Source organism: Lynx canadensis, chromosome B3 (assembly GCF_007474595.2).
Source record: "Lynx canadensis isolate LIC74 chromosome B3, mLynCan4.pri.v2, whole genome shotgun sequence".
NCBI classification, from domain to species: Eukaryota; Metazoa; Chordata; class Mammalia; order Carnivora; family Felidae; genus Lynx; species Lynx canadensis.
In genome coordinates, this window is record NC_044308.2 from 6,174,092 (window position 1) to 6,196,109 (window position 22,018).

Here is a 22,018-nt window from a genome sequence, read left to right on the forward strand (position 1 = left end):
TTTTTTGAGCGATTACTCGGGGCGGGCATCATTCTCAACACTTTGCACCTAGAACGAATTTCACCCTCACAGCAACTCCGTGGGGCTGGGGCTGTAAGTGCCCCATTTCACAGATGAGGAAACTAACAAACTGCAAAAAAAAAAAAAAATTAGTTAAAAGACCCCGCCCCCTTTTCCTTAGCCTGGTCCCCTTGAAGTTCCCTTCCAGGGAGGGGGGTCCCAGTTGGTCAAGCACAAAGGAGGAAGTCTCCTGAAAAGCATGCTGTTTTCTGACAGGTATCGGAGGGGCAGATATTAGTGTGACCTGGGATCTTATTTCAGTCACTCTGGCGTGAGTCAGCAGCAAACCAATGATCAGCGTTGGGCTTTCTTTCCAAACTTGTCTTGCCTCTGGGGGGTTCAGTGGGCTTGCAGAAGGGCCTGGTGGGTTTGGACACATCTCGTGCTCGGGTTCTGATCCAGGCCCCCTACTCACCGTGCGATTTTTGGATAATTGAGTCAACCTCACATTTGTTACCTTTGTTGCATTTGTTGCCTCAGTTTCCTCAACAGTAAAAGGGGAAGTAACAGAACCTCTCTCTATCCTAGGGTCAGGGCGAAGATTAATTTAGTTGACTGTATGAGCCTTTTTTTTTTTTTTTTTCAACGTTTATTTATTTTTGGGACAGAGAGATTCAGAGCATGAACGGGGGAGGGGCAGAGAGAGAGGGAGACACAGAATCGGAAACAGGCTCCAGGCTCCGAGCCGTCAGCACACAGCCCGACGCGGGGCTCGAACTCACGGAGCGCGAGATCGTGACCTGGCTGAAGTCGGACGCTTAACCGACTGCGCCACCCAGGCGCCCCGTCTGTATGAGCCTTTAAAACAGGACCCGGCAGCTAGTCAGTGCTGGTTGTTACTACTAAGCTCCAGCCAGGCCCCGGAATAGGACATACGATGAGACACAAGGTCGGTCTTCGTGGGACTTTACAGCAGTGGAAGGGGAGATTTTTTTCAAAAATCAGCGTTTGTTCCAATGAGGCTCATGCTTTGCAAGAAAGTACACAGTGTTTTCATTAGGAAGGGGCTTCTAATGAACTTGGTCTTCTGCCATGTGGGAAGAGACATCCAGGAAATTGTGGGGAAATGTATCTGGTTTTTCGGGTATTACCAGCAGGATGGACTTTTCTAGAAGGATGTGACAGAGCTCCCAGGAAAGGAGAGAGGAAGGAGGAACTGGGCTCAGAAGCCTGGAAATGGAGCAGCCCAGCGGGAAGTGCTCATGCCTCCCTGTACCCTCCCTCACCAGGAATCACTGTCAACTATTTCGGCCCTGCCGAAGATTTTACTTCTGGGACGAGGGCGCCAGACTGGCCTGAACTAGCCTGGTGAGAGGGGCAGGCATCTTGATGGACATTTCCTGGCACTGAACCTAAAGGGAGGGTTGTTCTCCCAGTGGATACGACACAGACCCAACAATAGCATCCCGTGGAAATGACATTCAGGCCAGGGGCTGGTTCTTAGCTTTTTTGTGTGCCATAGACATCTTCTTAGAATAATGCTGTTTATTTATTTATTTATTTATTTATTTATAAACTTTTTTTTTCATTTTTTTAAATTTACACCCAAGTTCGTTAGCATATAGTGCAACAATGATTTCAAGAGTAGATTCCTTAGTGCCCCTTACCCATTAGCCCATCCCTCCTCCCACACCCCCTCCAGTAACCCTCTGTTTGTTCTCCATATTTATGAATCGCTTATGTTTTTGTCCCCCTCCCTGTTTTTATATTATTTTTGTTTCCCTTTCCTTATGTTCATCTGTTTTGTCTCTTCAAGGCCTCGTATGAGTGAAGTCATATGACACTTGTCTTTGACTAATCTCGCTCAGCATAATACCCTCCAGTTCCATCCACGTAGTTGCAAATGGCAAGATTTCATTCTTTTTGACTGCTGAGTAATACTCCATTGTATGTGTGTGTGTGTGTGTGTGTGTGTGTGTGTGTGTGTGTGTATCTTCTTTATCCATCCATCCCTCAATGGACATTTTGGCTCTTTCCATACTTTGACTATTGTCGATAGCGCTGCTATAAACATGGGGGTGCATGTGTCCCTTTGAGACAGCACACCCGTATCCCTTGGATAAACACCCAGTAGGGCAATTGCTGGGTCATAGGGTAGTTCTATTTTTCATTTTTTGAGGAACCTCCATACTTTTTTCCAGAGTGGCTGCACCAGCTTGCATTCCCATCTTTCTTTAAAAAAAAATGTTTATTTTTGAGAAAGAAAGTGGGGGGGCGGGGAGGAGCAGAGAGAGAGAGGAGAGGGTATAGAGGATCCGAAGGGGGCTCTGCACTGACAGCTTGATCCAGGGCTTGAACTCCCTAACAGTGAGATCATGACCTGAGGCGAAATCACATGCTCAACTGACTGAGCCACCCAGGCACCCCAGAATAATGTTTTTAAATGCATAAAACATAGAGGATTGGAAAGGAAACCAAAGACAATGAAATATTACAGTAGGTAATTAACGGCGGGTGGGTGGCTCGGTCGGTTGAGCATCCAACTCATGATTTCAGCTCAGGTCATGATCCCAGGGTGGTGGGATTGAGCCCTGTGACAGGCTCTGCACTGAGTGTGGAGCCTGCTTGGGATTCTCTCTCCCCCTCTCTCTCTTTGTCTTTCGCTGCCCCCCCCCCTTCCCCCCGCCCCAGCCTGCTCTTTCTCAACGATAAATAAATAAATAGGTAGGTAGGTAGATAATATGTACTTCTTTATTAACTCATTTAAATGACAGGATCTAGCAGGGGCCTTGGGACACTGTTATTTTGATGTACAGATGAGTGTAAACAATAGTTTGAAAAATCTGCAACTCTTGGGAACAAAGTCCCAGGTATTGCTACTACTGCTGTGGCTGGCCGCCTAACCTCACATGGGAAGGAGAAGCTAATTTCAGGAGGAGACTAGCAGAAATCATCCAAGTATTTCCCCCACTCAGGGACTCCCTGATTTAAGCAGAGGTCCTCTTCTGGTATTTTGCAAAAATGTTAACAGTACAAGATTAAGTGGAAACAACAACAACAAACAGATTATATAAAATAGTGGGTTTTCAGTTGATTTTTTTTTTTTTTTGCCAAAAGAAAAATAGAACAAACATTTGTGTGTATACGAAATGCACCCAGAACCGTATGTGAAAAATATTTCATAAAGAAAAGGGGAAATGTGTGGAAAAATCAAGGCTCAATGCTGCCTTCCCACGCCTTGGCTTGGGCTTCTCGCTGCCTCTCTGGGGGCAACAGGGGGTGGAGGGGCCCACCAGGCCAGGAGTGTGTTTCCTTGGGTATCTCCCCACCCTACCCCTGAAAAACACCCAATCGGTTTGTCCAATCAGTTCATGGTGTCCTGGCACGTGCACCGGCTGGAAGGCGGAGACCGACTTTCAGCGAGGCCTGAATTTTGTCCCTAATCAGCTCTGTGAGCTCAGGTTGACCTCGTATCTCTCTCGATCTCAAATCCGCGCAGCTGGGGCTCAGGCTCTTGTTATTCACGTGGGTCTTATTCCGCCAGGTACTTTACAGTCTCCACCACGGACGAAGGAGCATCGAAAGCAGAGCTGTCGCGGCCCCAGGAGCAAGAGGAGGTGGACACGGCGGCCAGAGACCGCAAAGGCTGGAAGGCTCTCCAGCCCGGAGGGAGCCGCAGGCACTTGGCCGGGGGCTTGTGACCGATGGGCAGATTCGGGTTCCACGATAAGGGAGCACTTTTACCCATCAGGATGGCCCAGGATGAAGACGGAAAGCGCGGGGCTGGGGACGGAAGCACCTTCCTTTCAGTTGAGAAGCCCTGTCATTCCGGCGAATCAATCGACTGTAAACTGGGATTTCCGCAAAGGATGCCCCGCGCTCTCCCCTCTCCTACACCTGCGTGAGGGTACCCGCGGGTCGTGCATTTTAGAAAGGTGTCCCCCCCTCCCGGGAGGCGTAGGCGAGCAACGTCACAGGGACGGGTGGGAGGGAGCAGTTACTTCCGAGGGTCGGGGCGATCCCAGTTTTCAGTGTGTGGTGGAAACAGGCGACAACATTTCAGGTTGTCCCGATGCTACCTTCCTAAGGAGGCGAAGAATTAACCAAAAATTGTAAGCACACCCGCTGCGACCGCGGCAGGACTCGAACCTGCAATCTTCTGATCCGAAGTCAGACGCCTTATCCATTAGGCCACGCGGCCGCCCGACGCCTGGTGCTCTTTGGACAATCTAAAAAGTAATACTACCGCCCTCCAGCTTGCTTGGGACCAACCCATTTGTTTCTTGGGCAGGGGAGGTTAGACTTTGGCTCCCAGAGTTCCGCAGGGAGAGCCCACCCGGAAGTCTCCGTCTCCCCCCTGCGGGCGGACCGGTCCACTTGCGGCCCTCCTATTGGTCGCGCCGGGAGTCTCCCGCCTGCCTCTCGGGTAGCCGCGGGACGGAGCGGGGCGCAGACGGGAAGTTGCGGCTGCCAGCGAGGCGGACCGGTCGGATGGATGCCACACGCCACCCCGAGGCTGCGTAGGCCGCGCGGAGGGAGACGCCGCTCCGTCGGCCTGGGGTCGGGAGCCGCGGCCCGGGAAGCACCGGACGGACAGAGGTTTCCGGCGGGTTCGGCCCGGGGGAGGCCGGGTCGCTGAGCGGCGGCGCAGCCCCTCCCTCTCCAGGCAGGGAGCGAGGCCCCGAGCTGGGCGGAGGCTCGTCCCAGGGCGCACCGCGGCGCCGCCGCCGGGCACGGGCACGGCCGGCCGGCCGGGCGCTCGGGGGCCGCCGCCCCCTGCGGGGCGCCCTCGGCCGGCTGGGCCACGGCCCGGGCGTGGGTGGGGGCTCCGGGGGACGGCTGCCCGCCCTGCGGGTTCGAATCCGGGGCCTGGCACCTGGCAGCGCTAGGCCCTCGGGCCGCGGCAGTCGCGGTAATGGCAGCCACCGTTTGCCGACGGCCGCGCCTCGCGACTTGTTCGCCCTGTGTCACCCAAACAGCGGTCCCGTGTGACAGGTAGAATCCGTAACCCCATTTTACAGAGTAGGAGATTGGGGCCTTAGGGAGCTTGCCCAAGGTCACGCATCTCCTAACGGCCAGAGCCGGGATTCAAACCCGCCGCGTCCTCCTCCAGGACCGTCACTCGTAGCCACTGCCTTCACTTCCCCCAAGTTCACTGATGAACCCGCTGGAAGCTCAGTTTCCTCAGGAGGGGTATTGATGATTCCCGTGGTTGTCTGGGGCTTCACTCAGAAACTGTCCCTAAAAGCTCTTGGCACGCTGCCCCGGACGCAGGAAGTGCCCAGGGAGCGACGGCTCGTCACCTAACACGAAATGCCTTGGGTCCAAAATAACACTTTGTGTCGTCTGTCTCCTTCAGGATTTGTGGGTGGAAGGCAGGCATGGTCAGACCCATTTCACTGACTGGAACGCAGAGACAGGACGTGTCTCTCTCCACGTCTTTCGGCCAGTAAAAGCAGCCAAGCTGGAGCCCAAAGCCCGGTGTCCTGACTCCCAGCGGGGGGCTCCCTGCACCAACCATGAGCCGCCTGCTCTGGAAGAAGGTGGCCGGCGCCACCACCGTCGGGCCAGGGCCAGTTCCAGCTCCCGGGCGCTGGGGCTCCGGCTCCGGCCCCGCCCCCGTCCCCAGCGACGGGCCGCCGCCGCCGCGGCCGCAGCAAGTGCCATCCTCGGAGGGCGGGCAGCAGCGGCACAACCCGTTGCACATCCAGATGCTCTCGAGAGGGCTTCACGAGCAAATCTTCGGGCGCGGCGCGGAGAAGCCCGGCGAGGCCGCGGTGCGCCGCAGCGTCGAGCACCTGCAGAGGCACGGGCTCTGGGGGCAGCCGGCCACGCCCTTGCCGGACGTGGAGCTGCGCCTGCCGCCCCTCTACGGGGGCAGCCTGGACCAGCACTTCCGCCTCCTGGCCCAGAAGCAGAGCCTGCCCTACCTGGAGGCGGCCAACTCGTTATTGCGGGCCCGGCTGCCCCCCCGGCCCCCGAGCTGGGCCTGGGCGGAGGGCTGGACCCGGTACGGCCCCGCGGGGGAGGCCGTACCCGTGGCCATCCCCGAGGAGCGGGCCCTGGTGTTCGACGTGGAGGTCTGCTTGGCAGAGGGAACCTGCCCCACGCTGGCGGTGGCCATATCCCCCTCGGCCTGGTAAGCAGGGGCTGGGCTCGGGTGGGGACTTCAGCTCACGTGGGGGGCCCAGCTTAATAGTTTGGCTCAGTGAACGTTTATTGAACTCCCACTGTGTGCCAGGCGGGTGCTCTTCTAGGGACTGCGGATTCCTTGGTGAACTCAAAGAGGCCTGACCCTAGCTTTCACAGAGCTTCCATTTTGGCGGGAAGATACAGGCAGGAAACAGACTCCCAGGCAGATGTCAGGTGGTGATAGGGGCCATGTGGAGAATGTCAGTAGACCGTTGTACTTGGGACTGGCGGGGAGAGCACTTGTGGTTACCATGATTTGGTGCCTTTCCCCCCCTCCCCTCATAGCTTCCTGAGAAGTTAGTCCAAAATATTTAAACGGCATTTCTGTCTGCGGACGCTATTGGTTATTGTGGGCAGGAGAACTCTCCCTTTTGTGGGACTGTCCCAGGAGGTATAAGACATTTGGCGTCCCCAGCCGCTCTCTTAAATACCAGAGCGAGTATCCTGGCAAGTCACAAATGTACTCCACCCCGAGGCAGCAACCCCCCGCCCCCCCACCGTCCCCAGTTGAGAAACATTGCTTCTTTCCCCCAGCCTCCCAAGCAGGCATTTTGGTCCCCAAAAGGTATATCCAAATCTCTCTTCTTTTGAAATAACTTTCTAAGTGCTACCCACGTTTCTTTTTCAAACAATGATGGCAGTCCTGTTTCTCCCCTTTTTTATTCTTCATTCCAGGATTAAAATACTATTTACAACCTTAAAGCTTTCAGGCATGGCCAGCAAAAAAGTTAGCAGTTTCTTTATTCCTATTGGAAGCTACATCTTTGTAAAGAAAGCTGCGAAATGTTAAATATGCAGTTGAAAATGGTGAAAACATGGCTAAATAGATAAGGTAGGCATTAATGGCTGCAAAGAGCGAAACTAGATTCCGCATTGATTTAGTTCCAGTGAAGATGAGTCTCTCAGTGCTTATATGTAACTCGGTCAAGATAGAGGGAATGCGCCCATCGTTTCAGAAGGTAAAGCAGGCCATGGTGGCAGAAGGAGAATTAGGAACCCAGTGGCAAGAAAGACTTGTCTTTTGATCTCTTGGTCCTTTTTGGCCATTCTACCTGAAGTCCCCTTTTCTCTTCCTCCTCCTTCCTCTCCCTGCCCTTCCCGTCCACCTCTCGTCTTCATCCCGTTGCTGCCAGAGGTGCCAGGGGCACTGCCGAGGCCTGGGCGCATCTGGGGACCTGCCTCCTGGGAGCCTGGCTATGGTGGGGAGCAGGGTTACCAGCTGGGGGCCCTCATAGCAGTCCGCTTCGCACTTGGGCATGTCCCCGCCCCATAGCTGTGTAACACCAAGTTCCAGAACAGCTGGAAACTTTGGGGGGGGGGTGGGATCGGTGGGGGGCTTAGACATCCCATAGGGCAGCTTCCCAGGGCTGCCGGTAAGGACCGTGGTCATCAGCCGAGAGGGGCATCACACGGGTGTCAGCCTTTATCTGAGATTCATAGGAGAAGCGTAGAGTATTAATGACATTGATCTGACTCATCTTAAATTTTCCGAAGGTGTTTGCATTTTGGCTTTCTTTCTTTCTTTCTTTTTTTAATCATAAATTTATAGTAAGACCGCTCTCGTGCACAGCCGCAGACCCGGATCTTGGCACCAGCATGACTTTTTATTGCTACTAGAGTTCCTGTCCTCACCATAGCCTCGAATATTTGACATCTTCTAGCCTTTTCTTCAGGGGTGTTTTCAAGGGCTTTGAAAGCGGGGAGGAGGTTTCAGCCTGCGCCCCAGCGTATCAGCAGCAGTTGGAGTGTGAGTTAGATTTCAGCAGGTTGAAAACTAGGAATCTGTTTCTGCCAGTAGCCCCCTCCTCTTAAGAAGCAGTTTCATGTTTGTTGAAACTGTTGAGGCAGATGGCCCCCGTCCCCCGCCCCAACCCCTGCAGAGGGTTGTAGGAAGCTCCTTTGCACCTGTGCTGGCCACACGCGGCCTGGCCTGGTCACCACTTTGATGTTGACTGGCTCTGATCCGTTGGCATGATCTGTCGTTCACAGGCTTTTCTTCAGTGGCCATTTCCGCACGCTTAGCCCCGCGGATCTTGAGCGCACTCCAGCCTTCCCCCACCCCCTTCGCCCCCCCCCCCATCCTGAATTGGGGTCCTCAGTCCCTCCCGGCCCCGCCCCCGCACACGAGCACACGGTCCTTCCATTGCACAGCACCGCCCACAAGATGTGGGATTCGGTCTGTCCTTCAGAATCTGTCCAGCCATTAGGTGATTCATCCTGTACATGTGCAGCATTTGCTTTTGGTTTTTTGTTTGTTTTCTTTTTTTGCCACTTTCAACTAAAAAAACATTTTTCCACTTTGGATTCTGTTGTAACTGTCTCTCTCCTTCGCTAGCATTTTGAACACCCGCTGTCTTGTGCTTAGAGACCTGAGGGGTTGACAGCGTTCATAAACAGCACAGACTTTGTGAACACTGGACCTAGCAAGCGCCTTGATGGCCCGGGCTGGATGCCAGTGTTGGACACCCAGTACTGTGGCACTTAGTTCCGTTTTTAATCCGTGGAAGTGAAAAGTAAAGGTTTTATAACCTCCCTCCCACACACCCACCTGACCTCCGGCTCTGTGAGGGTCAGGAGCACCCCTTGGTCTTCCTGGTGTCCCAGCCGCTAGTGCAGGACCTGGCGTGTGGCGGTTGGTGCGCGGTGGGTGTTGTGGGGCGGGAGTTGAATGCCTCTGTGCCGAACCCGTCTGCCTCTCACCTCCCTCAGGTATTCCTGGTGCAGCCGGCGGCTGGTGGAAGAGCGTTACTCTTGGACCAGCCAGCTGTCGCCGGCTGACCTCATTCCTCTGGAGGTCCCTGCCAGCGCCGGCGGCCCCACCCGGCGGGACTGGCAGGAGCAGTTGGTGGTGGGGCACAACGTTTGCTTTGATCGCGCCCATATCAGGGAGCAGTACCTGATCCAGGTAAGGTTCCTGGGGCCAGCTGGAGGTTCTGGCGTGGGGTGGCCCCAGACCTCTGATCTCAGTGGCTAGGGAAGACGTTGCTCTTCTTGTAGCAGCTCAGGGCCTCCTGTTGACCAGCCTTGCCCCTGGTCCTTGTGCCCAGGACTCGCCTGGTACAGGACCTGAGTCGTCACAGACTACTAACATGTCTTGTCTCTGTGTGGCGTTTTAGAGCTTCGTGTGGGTCTTTGGCCACACAGCCTGGGCTCACATCCTGCCTCAGCCAGGGACCAGCAGTGTGAGCGCCTTAACATCCTCAGTTTCCTTATCTGTGAAAAGAGAGATTAGATAGAGGCTCCTTAGAGCCTCGGTTTCGTTCTCTGTCAAAAAAGGAAGCTAGCAGAAGCTGCCTTGTAGTATCTCTGGGGAGGTTTGAACAGTGCGCACGTCAGACACTCAGAACCACGCCCGGTGGGTGCTTGTGGCATCCTGAATTTTATGACAGGTGTCCTTTCATCGCCTCCTCACAACCACCCCAGGAGAAAGGGCAGGCGAGAGCAGCCTTGGCTTATAGCCGAGGCTCACACAGCCTTGTGAGTAGCAGGGCTGGGCCAGGGACTGAGCCTGGGAGCTCGGAAGGCCTCGTTTTGGACACTCTGTTCCCAAGGCGGCCCTCAGAGCTGTTGCTGGAGGCCGGGGAGGACTTGAGTGTTGGGACTGAGCCAGGCCCGCACCTGCAGGGGTGGCTCGGATTTGGGAGGGCAGGCCCGTCACAGTCGGAGGGAGAAGCACGAGCACGCGTGAGCTGGTCTTCAGCGTCGGAAGGCCTTGTGACCGGAGGAGGCCGAGGTGGGGCTGGTGGGTTGGCGGCACCGAAGCAGGGCTGGAGTGGCCCCAGCCGCAGCCCCTCTCCTCCTCAGGGTTCCCGCATGCGCTTTCTGGACACCATGAGCATGCACATGGCCATCTCGGGGCTCAGCGGCTTCCAGCGCAGTCTGTGGATGGCAGCCAAACAGGGCAAGCGCAAGGCCCGGCACCCCACGCAGCGAGGCCAGAAGTCCCAAAACAAAGCCAGCGGCCCAGTGGTGAGAGCTCGCTGCCGGAGGCCAGAGCGGGGTGCTTGGGACCGTCTCAGCAGCCTGCCTGCCTGCCTGTCTGTCCTGAGGCCAGGCTGATGTGCTGTATCCCTTGCTCCGGGCCCCCAACCCTAGATCTCAGCCTGGGACTGGCTGGACATCAGCAGTGTCAATAACCTGGCAGACGTGCACAGCCTCTACGTGGGGGGGCCTCCCTTAGAGAAGGAGCCTCGAGAGCTGTTTGTCAAGGGTAGCATGAAGGACGTCCGTGAGAACTTCCAGGTATGGCGCTGGAGCGGGGCTCTGGGGAGGTGGGTGTGGCAGACCCTAGCCGACCCGACCCCGGGGAGGATAGCTGCCAGACCTGACCCTGAGACCTGGCGATGGTAGTGGGATGGCTGCCCACCCAGCGCCTTCCTGTCGCCTGTGCCAGGACCTGATGCAGTACTGTGCCCAGGACGTGTGGGCCACCTATGAGGTTTTCCAGCAGCAGCTACCACTCTTCTTGGAGAGGTGAGGGGGGGGCCCCGGTGAGAACCCTGGGGGTCAGCAGGTTCCCGGTACCTGGGTCCTCTGTCTTCAGGTGGTGCTGGGTCTTTCTCAGGCTGTGGACCTTGGCCTTTCCGGGTTGCGAGGATGGAGCTACTCAGTGTATTGGTGGCCACCTGAGTCCTGGGCTCTGGGTTTCTACAGAGGCCTGCAGGGGAGGGCCGAGGGCTGTGCCCGAGTTTCACATGCCTGGTCCTGGGTAATTCAGCGCCCTCTCCGTACCCAGATCCTGAGCCGGCCATCTGAATCCTTCACATTCATCATGGTCATGTTTGCTAGTGAGTCACTCTTACGGTGTGGCCAGTCACAAGTGTCACCTAGCCTGGCTCAAATCTTGACTGTCCTAACTCGTTTGCCCTTGGGCAAGTCACTAGGTTTCTCTGAGCCTCAGTGTGTCCGTCTGTGAAGCACACACAGACAGTACCGGACTACCCCAGTTGTGAGCACAGCGCCTGGCACTTAGCTGTTATTCAGGGGGTGGCAGCCATTTTCACGTTTGGATCTGTAATTCCCGTGTTACCCCCGAGGATGGGGTTACCCCTATGTCTGTCCAGCTTACGGATATAGGAACTGAGGCTCAGAGAGGTGAAGCGACTTGCCCACTGTCTCACGGCTATGACGTAGTCAAGCTGGAGTCGAGAGCCTGGTCTCGCTTAAGAGCTGTGCCACGTGGGTGGCTGGGCTGCGGCTTTCTGGACTGGCTCAGGTATTGGGGCCCAAGCCCGCTTTGTTGTGGTCATTGATGACCACCCTGGCGTTTGCCCCCCAGGTGTCCCCACCCAGTGACCCTGGCCGGCATGCTGGAGATGGGTGTCTCCTACCTGCCTGTCAACCAGAACTGGGAGCGGTACCTGGCCGAGGCACAGAGCACCTACGAGGAGCTCCAGCGGGAGATGAAGAAGTCACTGATGGACCTGGCCGACGACGCCTGCCAGCTGCTCTCAGGAGAGAGGTAGCCAGGCCTTGGGAGGGCAGGACCTAGGGGTGCGTGGGCCGGCCAGAGGCCTGCCTTAGCTTGGCCATCCCCTGCCCTGGTGGCCTGGCTCTGCAGGTACAAAGAAGACCCTTGGCTCTGGGACCTGGAGTGGGGCCTGCAGGAGTTTAAACAGAAGAAGGTGAAGCAGGTGAAGAGGAAGGAGCCAGTTGCAGCCAGCCAGTTGCCCACCGAGGGGGCTGGGGCCCCTGGGGATCCCAAGGACCAGGAAGGTGGGGAAGCACCGGCGGGAGGTGGGGGCAGAGGTGGTCCCTGGGGAGGTCCTGGGCCCCAGGGGGCCATCGGAAGGGGCAGCTTCAGCCTTCCGGGGAGGAGTCGGCCGGGCAGGTCTTTTTGAGAGCCTCTTCCCCCCCCGGGCCTGATCGTCCTGCCCACCCCGTGCAGACCCCGGCCCACCCAGTGAGGAGGAGGAGGCTCAGCGAGATGTCACGGCCCGCGCCTGCTTGGAGCATCTGAAGGGGACCGCAGAGATCCTGCCCAAGCGCCCCCAGCACCTTCCTGGACACCCTGGGTGAGTCCTGTCCCCTCCCGTTAGGCCTCCCGTGTTCCGGGCCCCAGCACAGAGGTGGTGTGCGTGTGGGCCCTTCCTGCCTGGCTGCCATCCGTTCTGCTGTCTTCCAGTCCTCCTGGCGTCTGCTCCCTCTGACCCCCGGCTCCCTGGTCCCACTCAGTACCAGTACACTGAACACCTGCCGTGTGCCGGGCCCACGGCAGCCACTGCACAGATAGGAACACGGCTCCTCTCCAGGAGCTCCTTCTAGGAGGAGCCAGGTGTGACGACCGGCCAGTGCAGCCGGTCTTTGTAACCACGATGAGGAGGAGGAGTGAGCAGGATTGAGGCAGTACCTAATTCTCTCTGGGGAAATCAAGGCTTCCTTGAGGAGGTGATTTTTTATCTGTGCCTCATCGACTGGCAGAGATGAGAAAATGGGCGGCCAGGGCGAACAGCGGGGTGCTGACTCGGCACCTGCGTGACCCGGGGTTTGTCGTCTTGGGCGGGGTGCCTCACCGCCTTGTGCTGGCCGTCGTGAACTGTGTGTGAGAGGCGGAGCTTGGGAGGCCCTGGAGGGTCTCTAGAGCAGCGGTGGGGACAGATGTGCTGTCTCCTCTGGCCTGTCACCCTGTACGAAATGGAGCTTGGGAGGGAGCCCAGTCCTGGGCCATGCTTGTGGGCCTGACGTAGGATCTTTCTCTTCAGATATTTGAAATATTCTAGGGGACTTCGTGGGGCCCTGGCTCATTCGGTGACTATAGACTGAAGTCATCAGAAAGCCCAGGGGGCTTTAGAGGATGGGTGGGTCAGGCCACGGGAGAAGGAACCCGGGTTGCAGTCCCGTGCTGTCCTCCCCCCACCACTGTGACACTGCTCTCTTCTGGCGGGGCGTAGGTGGTACCGGAAGCTCTGCCCCCGGTTAGATGACCCTGCATGGACCCCGGGCCCTAGCCTCCTCAGCCTGCAGATGCGGGTCACTCCCAAACTCATGGCGATGACCTGGGATGGCTTTCCTCTGCACTTCTCGGAGCGGCATGGCTGGGGGTACCTGGTGCCCGGGCGGCGGGACAACTTGGCTAAGGCACCGGCGGAAGCTGCCCTGGCATCAGCTGGGGTGGCCTGCCCCTACAGGTGAGGCTTAGGCTCAGGGCAGGAAGGGGCGGAGCCTAAGGACCCTTTCCTCCTGCTGAACAACGCAAGCTCAGCTCGGACTGGTGGGAAGAGCTGGGGTCTGAGAGTCTGGGTTCTTTTTTCCGTGGCTGCCCTTTCCACCCGGGCCTTGGCGCCCTGTGGAGGTTTAACGCCCTGCCCTTGGGTCTTGCCGGACCCCAGCTGCCTTCACAGGAACATCAGAGCAGGGGCCGTCAGAAGCAGCAGGGCAGACGGGCTTGAGCGTAAGGTACTGAGCGCTAGCGATGTTCTGTGTTCGTAAACCTTTTGTTGCGGTGCTCCCCTCACGTGAGACACCGTGGTTATCCCCATCTTAGAGTTGGTAGAATAAAGGCCTAGGAAAGCCGGCTGACTTGTCTAAGGCCCTAAACCCTGAGCTTTTGACAGGTGTTGGGGACAAGCCATGGCACTTGACGTGGCCCGGGTTGAGAGTCCTGGCTCTGTAGGACAGCCTGAGTCATCCGCGGGGTCTTCGGGACAAAAGGGGCTGGGGTCCAGCAGGGGCGGCCGGGCTTGACCTCCCTCTGCTCCAGGGGAGCAGAGCTTTTCCAGGGGAGGCGGTGGCCGTGTGCTCGGGAGGAGCTTAGATTTGGGTCAGACCAGCCCTGGCACCCTAGCCTGCCACCGGTGGGCCGTGTCCCTTGTGATTTGCCACTCCCGAAGAATCAGGGAAAGCGCCGTCCGGCTCTGCCTCAGAGCTGGTTCTGAGGACTGACAGGGAGTTGTGGAAGGCCCCCAGCGAGCTGCCCGGCCCCGAGCGGGCCCCAGTAATCAGAGGCTGCTGCTGCTGTTCTCTGCCCAGAGCCATCGAGTCCCTGTACAGGAAGCACTGTCTTGAACAGGGGAAGCAGCAGCCGGAGCCCCAGGAGGCAGGCCTGGCGGAGGAGTTCCTGCTCGCCGACGACGGCGCCGTGTGGCAGACGGTGAGGGCGGCCCCGAACCTGGGCTCTGGAGTCTCTGCTCCCTCCCAAGGACCCACAGCCTTGTTGGGGGCGGTGCGGGGTGGTGGGGGGACGACACTGGGGGCACTGGGTCACTCACCCCAGGCTGGCTTGGGCTGTGTGAGTGTCTTGGGGAGGGGCCGGTGGAGCTGGGCCAGCCTGGCCCCCTGCTTCACTTCTGGGCACCTGGGCCCATCCAGGTGGAAGAGCTGGGCTGCCTGGAGGCGGAGGCGGAGGCCAGGGAGGAGCACTGTGGAGCAGCAGTCCCGGATCAGCCCCCGGCTCCGGTGAGCGGGGCTTCTGCTCTGGGCTTCTCTGGGTGGGTGCTGGGTGGCCAGGCCCTGCTCTTGTGCCCAAGTCGCTCTTCCCTGCCAGAGAGTTCCCGAGGTCTCTGGGGGGTTGGGGAGAAGCTGCCTTGCCCTTGGGTTGCCCGGCGTTCGTCGGAGGCCTAGGAGGAAGCCTGATCCTTGGGGCCGTCCTGCCATCTCCCGGCTTCCTGTTCGCCGCTTCAGGCCCTTTTCCCACGCCCTACCCCGTGGCCCTCGCTGAATGCAGGTGCTGGAGCAGGGCCTCATCTAGGTGTGTGGCCCCCACAGACTGCTGCTGGTGGCCCCAGAGCCAGCCAGCCGGCCTATCACCATGGCAACGGACCTTACAATGACGTGGATGTTCCCGGCTGCTGGTTCTTCAAGCTGCCTCACAAGGTGTGTGTCCGGTTCACGGCTGTGCTGCCCTTGCTGTGCTCGGGGCCCACGGGCCCCCAGGGTGACTCGGGCCCGGAACCACCCTCTGCAGGAACGACATGCCTGATGGGGCAGAGCGTGACCCCGGACGGCTCACCGTCTCTCAGTGTGTTTTCCGAGGGGCGTGGTGGTGGGACGGAATGACATAGGGCCTGTTGGGTGTCCGCCACCACATCTGTCGCATGATGGCTTCTGTTGACTGATGGTTAGTTGCCCGGGTCAACTGTGGTCCGGAAGCAGATGATCTTCCTTCTGACGTGTCATCAGAAGGTCACTAGCGGCCTAACGCTGGTCCCAGTGCCTGCGTCACTCCCCTCCCTTCATCTCACGTCAGCACAAGGAGGGTGAATGCAGTACGTGAGATGTCTTGAGAGGGGGAAGCCACGTTCACTTCACGTTTATTACAGGTCATTGCTCCGTTCTGTTCTATTAGGTATTGTTAATCTCCCTGCGTGTAGTTAAGTTTTATCATAGATACATAAGGAAAAAAGCACGTATGGGGTCAGCGTTGTCTGTGGTTTCAGGCATCTGGGGATCTTGGAACACACCCCTCCCCCCCCCCCCCCCCCGACAAGTGGGGATGGCTGTGTCGTGAAGGGAGCGGGTGTGTTGCAATCAGGGATTTGCCCCAGGCGGCTCTGCACGAGGTTCTGGGCTCAGTGTTGGGCGGAGCTGAGGTGCACAGGGCATCAATGGGCTCTCTGGCCAGGGGTCTGCCACCAGATTCCAGCCCCTGCTTCCTCTGCCCTTTCCAGGATGGCAGCAGCTTCAATGTGGGCAGTCCCTTTGCCAAGGACTTCTTGCCCAAGATGGAGGACGGCACGCTACAGGCCGGCCCAGGAGGCGCGAGTGGGCCCCGTGCCTTGGAAATCAACAAAATGATTTCTTTCTGGAGGAATGCCCATAAACGAATCAGGTGGGCCACTCTCGGAGGGCAGAGACGTGTTGTATATACCCCTGGCCACGCCGTGGCAGCCCTGGCCCCCTTCCCCCCACCTTGCACCCCTGACCCAGGGGCCCTGACCCTGTCTGTGCTGCACTGGAGGGACAGCCGGGCTGTGGTCTCCAGGCCCGGCTACTGGTTCCGGTTCCGTGGGAACGCAGGCAAGTCTCTTGCCTCCCTAGCTTCAGTTTCCGTGCTCACGTTGAAAGAGTGGTGCCGTAGGGCCTTGATGGTGTAGCTGCCGGAGCCCTGGGTGTGGCTGAGGACCGTGGAGGGTTGGTGGCCTGAGAGCTGCATCCGGGACTGGGAGCTGGGTCCCGAGGCTGAGAATGGCAGTGGACTCACCCTCAAGTCTGGCTCGGCAAGGCGGGGTGGGGGGTGGCTCCAGCAGCATGCTGCTGTGACACGGGCACTTCCCTGGCTGCTGAGGTCCATCCCAGGCGTGGCCGAGGCGCTCGTGGCAGGACTGACGTAGTGGCCTGGCCGGGTCTCAGGTGGCTTACGCTTCTGAATGGTAGGTTCTTGGGCCCGTCCTGAATGCAGTCTGTGTGAAGAGGGGGAGGCTGGGCAAGGAGGGGGCACAGTAGCCTCCAAAGCTGAGCCCGGGGGTGGATTCTCCTCATGGGCGTCCTAAGCCTCAGTCCCTCTGTTCCCACAGCTCCCAGATGGTGGTGTGGCTGCCCAGGTCGGCTCTGCCCCGTGCCGTGACCAGGTATGGCCTGCCGGGCGGTTGTGGGGATCGCAGAACTGAGTGGGGGCGGGCCCGAGGACCCCGGCAAACTTCCGAGACTCGTGTCCTCCCCCACCCTGCCAGGCACCCCCGCTATGATGAGGAAGGCCGCTACGGGGCCATCTTGCCTCAGGTGGTGACCGCCGGCACCATCACCCGCCGGGCTGTGGAGCCCACGTGGCTCACTGCCAGCAACGCCCGGGTACGTGCCCTCTGCGCCTCTGGACGTTGCGCTTCCTCTCCCGTGTCTCTAGAAACTGGGGTGTGGAGGGCCTTCGGTGAGGAGCAGGAGAAGGAACCGAAGATCTGGGGCAGGCGGGACTCAAGTTCAAATCTAGCTCCACAGCTCGTCTGTTCCTTCAGCAGACGTGATCTGGGTACCGCCTCGTGGCCAGATGTTGACGCGTGCGTGATCTGTACGGCCGCGGTGGTGTTTGGGTGGGGCCGGGGTCAGGTCAGGCGTGGAGGGTGGGCGTCTTTACCTGTCGCCCTCACTGCTGCCAGCTGGCCCTCCCCGGAACTGTGGAGTTTGGGGCAGTTGTGTGGCGTTTTCTAAAACTGCCCCCTCGGGAGAGGCCCAGCATCCTCCCTCAAGTCTGGCTCCGGGGAGCGGGTGGGAGGCGTCTCACCGGGGTAGCTGGCGAGGGTCTGACCTCACTGTTCTGCAGCCTGACCGAGTAGGCAGCGAGTTGAAGGCCATGGTACAGGCCCCACCCGGCTACGTCCTCGTGGGTGCCGACGTGGACTCGCAGGAGCTGTGGATCGCGGCTGTGCTTGGAGACGCCCACTTCGCGGGCATGCACGGTGAGCCGGAAGCGGGACTGGGCCGTTCGCTGGCAAAAGGTCTCCGAGCCGCCCTTCTCACGCCCGCCTCTACCCGCTCTGCTCCTCCCCGCAGGCTGCACGGCCTTCGGCTGGATGACACTGCAGGGCAGGAAGAGCAGGGGCACCGACCTACACAGTAAGACCGCCTCGACGGTGGGCATCAGCCGTGAGCACGCCAAGATCTTCAACTACGGCCGCATCTACGGGGCGGGACAGCCCTTCGCCGAGCGCCTGCTCATGCAGTTCAACCACCGGCTCACACGTCAGGAGGCAGCCGAGAAGGCCCAGCAGATGTACGCCGTCACCAAGGGCCTTCGCAGGTGAGGGTCCCTCCCCCGTCTGTTACCCCCGGGGCCTCAGGCCTGCCCTGCTCCCCTTTACTGCTCTCCTCCCGTTTCCCATCACCTGAGCCTTCTCTTGGCCCCTTTCCGTTCAGACCTCTGACCTTGCCCCAGGACGGTTTGTCCTTAGGTTGTGCCATTTGCTGCTTTAATAACCTTACACGGTCTTCCTCATAGAGCGAAGGCTGTCCTTTTGTTGCGTTGCCACCGAGTGGCGGCACGTCAACAGCCGTGGTCATGCAGAACACCCAGGGGGAACCGGGGCAGGCCCTGGGTGGGACAGCAGGAGTTGACAGGAAGGAGCCGTGCAACACCGGACTCCCTTGACTGTGCGACAGGAGGGAGCCTCCCCAGGCTCCAGCTCGTTTCCTCTGGCGGCGCCTTTTGTGTGCTCAGGGTTGTAGTGGGCTCCTTGGAGGGTTCCCGAAGCAAGTGTTGGAGGAGAGGTGCACGGCCAGCTTCCGTAGGTACGCTCTGCAGCGACCGTGTCCAAATAGCCGGCTACCTCGTGAGACCGAAGGGTAGGCAGGTGATGGTGTGGCGGTGACTGTACACGTGCAGACCGGGGGGGCGGGGTACCGTGCAGAGAAGGGGGGGTGTGCGGCTTGCACGGGGGGCGCAAGAGCAGTGATGACAGAGGTCGGGCTGTCAGAGAATTTGAAGGCGTCACACAAGAGTCTGGGCCGAGAGCGCGGGAGGGGAAGCCTTGGTGCTGCTTTGAGGTGGTGAGTGACAAGGCTCCGGAGCCATGAGGGGACAGGCCTGGTGTTGTCACAGGCCGCGCTGAAGCCAGGAGTCGGGTGACAGGAATGGAGGTCATCAACCGGCCTGGCTGTGGTCGTTTCCTCCAGATGCCCTTTTCCCTTCAAGGAACTTCCCATTTGCTACTGCCCCTCTGGCCAGGCTGCTGGCCTTTGCTGCCTCCGGAACTAAAACATGGCAGCTGTTGGTCATTCGGTGGTTCCTGACCGCGTCTGCGGCATCTGCCTTCTTGGTGGAATCTGTCCCTTACTGGGCTACCGTGGCACAGCCCACAATAGCCCGGGCTCCTGTCTGGGCTTCACCTTTGCCCGGCGAGTCCCTTGCTGGCTCTTGCCTGGTTTCTCCCTGAAGCAGAGCCCGTGGAGATCTGGGGACACTCCTGGCCCCGGGCTTGGCACACAGGAGGCGATCCCACAGGAACGGTAATGATGACGCTGCCCCTAGGTACCGGCTTTCGGATGAGGGGGAGTGGCTGGTGAGGGAGTTGGACCTCCCCGTGGACAGGACTGAAGATGGCTGGGTTTCCCTGCAGGATCTGCGCAAGATCCAGAGAGAAGCTTCAAGAAAGTGAGAGCCCTCTGTGTACCAAGGACGGCGGGGAGGGGTCCGGGCTGGCCCCAGGAGAGCTGCGATGCCTTTTCAGTTCTGAGAGGCTGAAAGGCAAAGCTTCCCCTTTTCCCCCCTGGTCCCCAGGTCACACTGGAAGAAGTGGGAGGTGGTCGCCGAACGAGCGTGGATGGGGGGCACAGAGTCAGAAATGTTCAACAAGCTGGAGAGCATCGCCACGTCTGACACCCCATGTACCCCCGTGCTGGGCTGCCGTATCAGCCGAGCCCTGGAGCCCTCGGCCGTCCAGGGGGAGGTAATCTCACTGTCCTTGGAGCCCGAGCAGAGGGGTCACAGGGGAGGGCAGGGCTCTTCCCCTCTGACCCATGCCCTCCTTCCCCCCAGTTTATGACCAGTCGTGTGAACTGGGTGGTGCAGAGCTCTGCTGTGGACTATTTGCACCTCATGCTCGTGGCCATGAAGTGGCTTTTTGAAGAATTTGCCATCGATGGGCGCTTCTGCATCAGCATCCACGACGAGGTCCGCTACCTGGTGCGAGAAGAGGACCGCTACCGCGCGGCCCTGGCCCTGCAGATCACCAACCTCCTGACCAGGTACGCGGGGCCCCGGGGCCTCTCTGGCCGGCCACGTGCTCCTGTGCGGGGCTGTGGACCAGGCTCGGGCATGCTCTGTGCGTTTTCACCGCCCCAGAAGTGCTGGTTTCAGGTTTTATGTCTAGTTGAAAAAGACGGTCTTGAAAAGACCGGTCTCCACTTTTAAGAAAGATCTCTTGGGTTTGAAAAGAATGTATGTACCCAGACCAGATCAGGTAGTGAGAGAGGTCTGGGAGGTGTTCTGAAGAGTGGCTGTCCTCTTGTCCTCCCCTAGGCACACACCTTGATTTTGCAGATCAAACGCCAGATAGCTTTTCTCCGTTCGTTAAGTGCCACAAGTTTGTTATTTGGACTATCAACAGAAAACGTTGTTAAATGTGACTTAGAAAATATTTTTAATTAAGATTCCTAGTTTACGTGGCTTAATTAAATGGTAACTATAGTTCCGTGTTAGTCTGCCACTCAGAACCAGTTTGGGACCCAGATGTGTCCTAATGGGCAAATAAGAAGTATTCTACACATTAACACGGTCTCCACCGCCCTCTTACAGCTAAGGGTCCTCATAGGTTTTGAATATCATTTGGCCCAGTAAGTCAAATTTTGTACGTCAATGAAGCGGACCGAACCGTGGTGGGGAGAAAAGATGTGTTTGGGTCCCTGATTTCATTTTGGTGTCGGCGGGAGGGGTCCGGCTGCTGGGTGGAGGGCTGTGCTGGACATGCCTGAGAGGAGATGGGGTCTTTTTCAGGTGCATGTTTGCCCATAAGCTGGGCCTGGATGACCTGCCCCAGTCAGTCGCCTTTTTCAGTACAGTCGATATTGACCAGTGCCTCAGGAAGGAAGTGACCATGGATTGTAAAACCCCTTCCAACCCAACTGGGATGGAAAGGAGATACGGGATTCCCCAGGGTGAGCTCCACACATTTGTTTGCTGTGCGTAGAACACAAGGTGGACTCGAAAGCCGTCTCGGACAGCGGGAAGCTCAAGGCTGCCGGCGGCTGCTCCAGTTAATCGTGTGCCGCGGGCCCGAGGTGAACATGCTGTTCAAATCGCAGAGGAACAGGTTTCTAGAGAGCTGTTCACGTACGCGAAGAAAGAAACCAGAACTCAAGATATTCGCTATGTACTATTATTCCCTCTCCAACCACACCAAAAATGCGTTTTAAGATTTATTGTATAAGCTCAAAGTGCATTCTCAAGAGAAAAAAAAAACTGTGCTTTGAATAATTTGAACAAGTTAAAGCAACAACTTCTTTAGTACAGAACAGACACTCCCACTCCTCCGGCCTCCCCGCTCCCTTCCGGGCGCAGAGGTACAGTTCTCGAGGAAACATCCTAACCAGCTTGCACTCTCTTTCAGGTGAAGCGCTGGATATTTACCAGATAATTGAACTCACCAAAGGCTCCTTGGAGAAATGAAGCCCGCCTGGACCGTAGTAGCTCTGCCCGGAGGCCCTGTATTTGCTCCCGTGGAGCTTCGTCAGGGCGGTGCGGGCTCCCACACTCAGGCTTTCAGCTGTGCTTTTTGCAAAAGGGTTTCCCTCGGGCCAGCCCTTCTTCAGTAGCAGGACCTGCCAGGCACGACGGCCTCTACCTGAAGGTGCAGTTGAGTTCAATGGGTTCGGAACCAAGACGCTAACACTGGTGCAGGCTGTGGGACAACGGGGCACTGTTGCTTGCTGGGTAAAAAGAGCAGAAGCCCCAAAGTTCACATTAACTCAGGCATTTATTTTTTCCTTCTCTTCTTGGCGGGTTCTTTGTCCTGTCCCTCGTGCTCTGACGCAGTGCCCTAGAAGGGGAGAGAAGTCACGCTCTAATGTGATAAGCCTGCTCAGAGGCAGTGGAAATAAAAACAAAAATCCTTTATCTTCTCACCAAAGCCTGTGGTGGTGGTGCTTTCTCCACAGACAGAACAACCCTCCTAGGAGTGGGAAGAGGGGGGGAGGCCTCTAAAGTAGCGGAGCAGGCCCGTGCTAATGCCTTTCCTGCCTTCAGACACGGGCGAGGACAGAGGCGCCTGGGTGCTGGGTGGCCCTGCGCCCGCTCAGTAAAAGGGCAGGAGACAGGGCCAGGTGTGTTACAGCCTGGGATGTGACCGCCCAAAGAATGTAGGTTCAAAATTTTTGAGAAGCGACAGATCAGGGTGGCTTATGTCAATTTCCACGTCAGACGGACCTGAGCCAATGAAACTTGTAGGAGCTCACGGGGCTTGGG

At 58.0% G+C, this 22,018-nt stretch overlaps 2 protein-coding genes and 1 non-coding gene across 4 annotated transcripts in view; 1 reads left to right on the forward strand and 2 right to left on the reverse strand.

Moving 5' to 3' along the window:
• Nucleotides 1-4,128: 4,128 nt before the first annotated feature.
• Nucleotides 4,129-4,201, reverse strand: TRNAR-UCG. The gene has a single exon. It is a non-coding gene; the product is annotated as a tRNA-Arg (tRNA).
• A 244-nt stretch (nucleotides 4,202-4,445) lies between these two features.
• Nucleotides 4,446-21,256, forward strand: POLG (DNA polymerase gamma, catalytic subunit). 2 transcript variants are annotated; one of them, XM_030317406.1, is made up of 24 exons: nucleotides 4,446-4,599; nucleotides 5,360-6,139; nucleotides 8,902-9,097; nucleotides 9,997-10,161; nucleotides 10,288-10,434; nucleotides 10,586-10,665; nucleotides 11,471-11,653; nucleotides 11,753-11,907; nucleotides 12,080-12,206; nucleotides 13,083-13,319; nucleotides 13,521-13,587; nucleotides 14,201-14,281; nucleotides 14,500-14,586; nucleotides 14,896-15,003; nucleotides 15,798-15,958; nucleotides 16,644-16,697; nucleotides 16,800-16,917; nucleotides 17,384-17,519; nucleotides 17,614-17,860; nucleotides 19,088-19,210; nucleotides 19,337-19,505; nucleotides 19,595-19,803; nucleotides 20,552-20,712; nucleotides 21,165-21,256. In XM_030317406.1, exons 2-24 carry the CDS (start codon nucleotides 5,520-5,522, stop codon nucleotides 21,221-21,223), a joined length of 3,690 nt encoding a protein of 1,229 aa, XP_030173266.1. In that variant the 5' UTR covers nucleotides 4,446-4,599; nucleotides 5,360-5,519; the 3' UTR covers nucleotides 21,224-21,256. The 2 variants fall into 2 exon arrangements, with proteins under 2 accessions (XP_030173266.1, XP_030173267.1); XM_030317407.1 differs by lacking the exon at nucleotides 13,521-13,587 and having other exon boundaries at nucleotides 14,161-14,281.
• The window catches only part of FANCI (FA complementation group I), an 87,084-nt gene continuing 86,026 nt past the window's right edge, over nucleotides 20,961-22,018 (reverse strand). Inside the window, exon 38 of the mRNA XM_030317402.2 lies at nucleotides 20,961-21,593. Coding sequence (XP_030173262.1) covers nucleotides 21,531-21,593 — 63 coding nt within the window. The 3' untranslated portion in view covers nucleotides 20,961-21,530. The remainder of the gene's footprint in view (nucleotides 21,594-22,018) is intronic.

Bases quoted from the DNA above. Each gene is read 5' to 3' on its own strand.
- POLG (XM_030317406.1), top strand. From the start codon at position 5,520: ATGAGCCGCCTGCTCTGGAAGAAGGTGGCCGGCGCCACCACCGTCGGG. The intron at 13,588-14,200 runs GTACTGAGCGCT...TGTCTTGAACAG, and splicing joins CAGACGGGCTTGAGCGTAAG to GGGAAGCAGCAGCCGGAGCC. The intron at 19,804-20,551 runs GTACGCGGGGCC...GGTCTTTTTCAG, and splicing joins ATCACCAACCTCCTGACCAG to GTGCATGTTTGCCCATAAGC.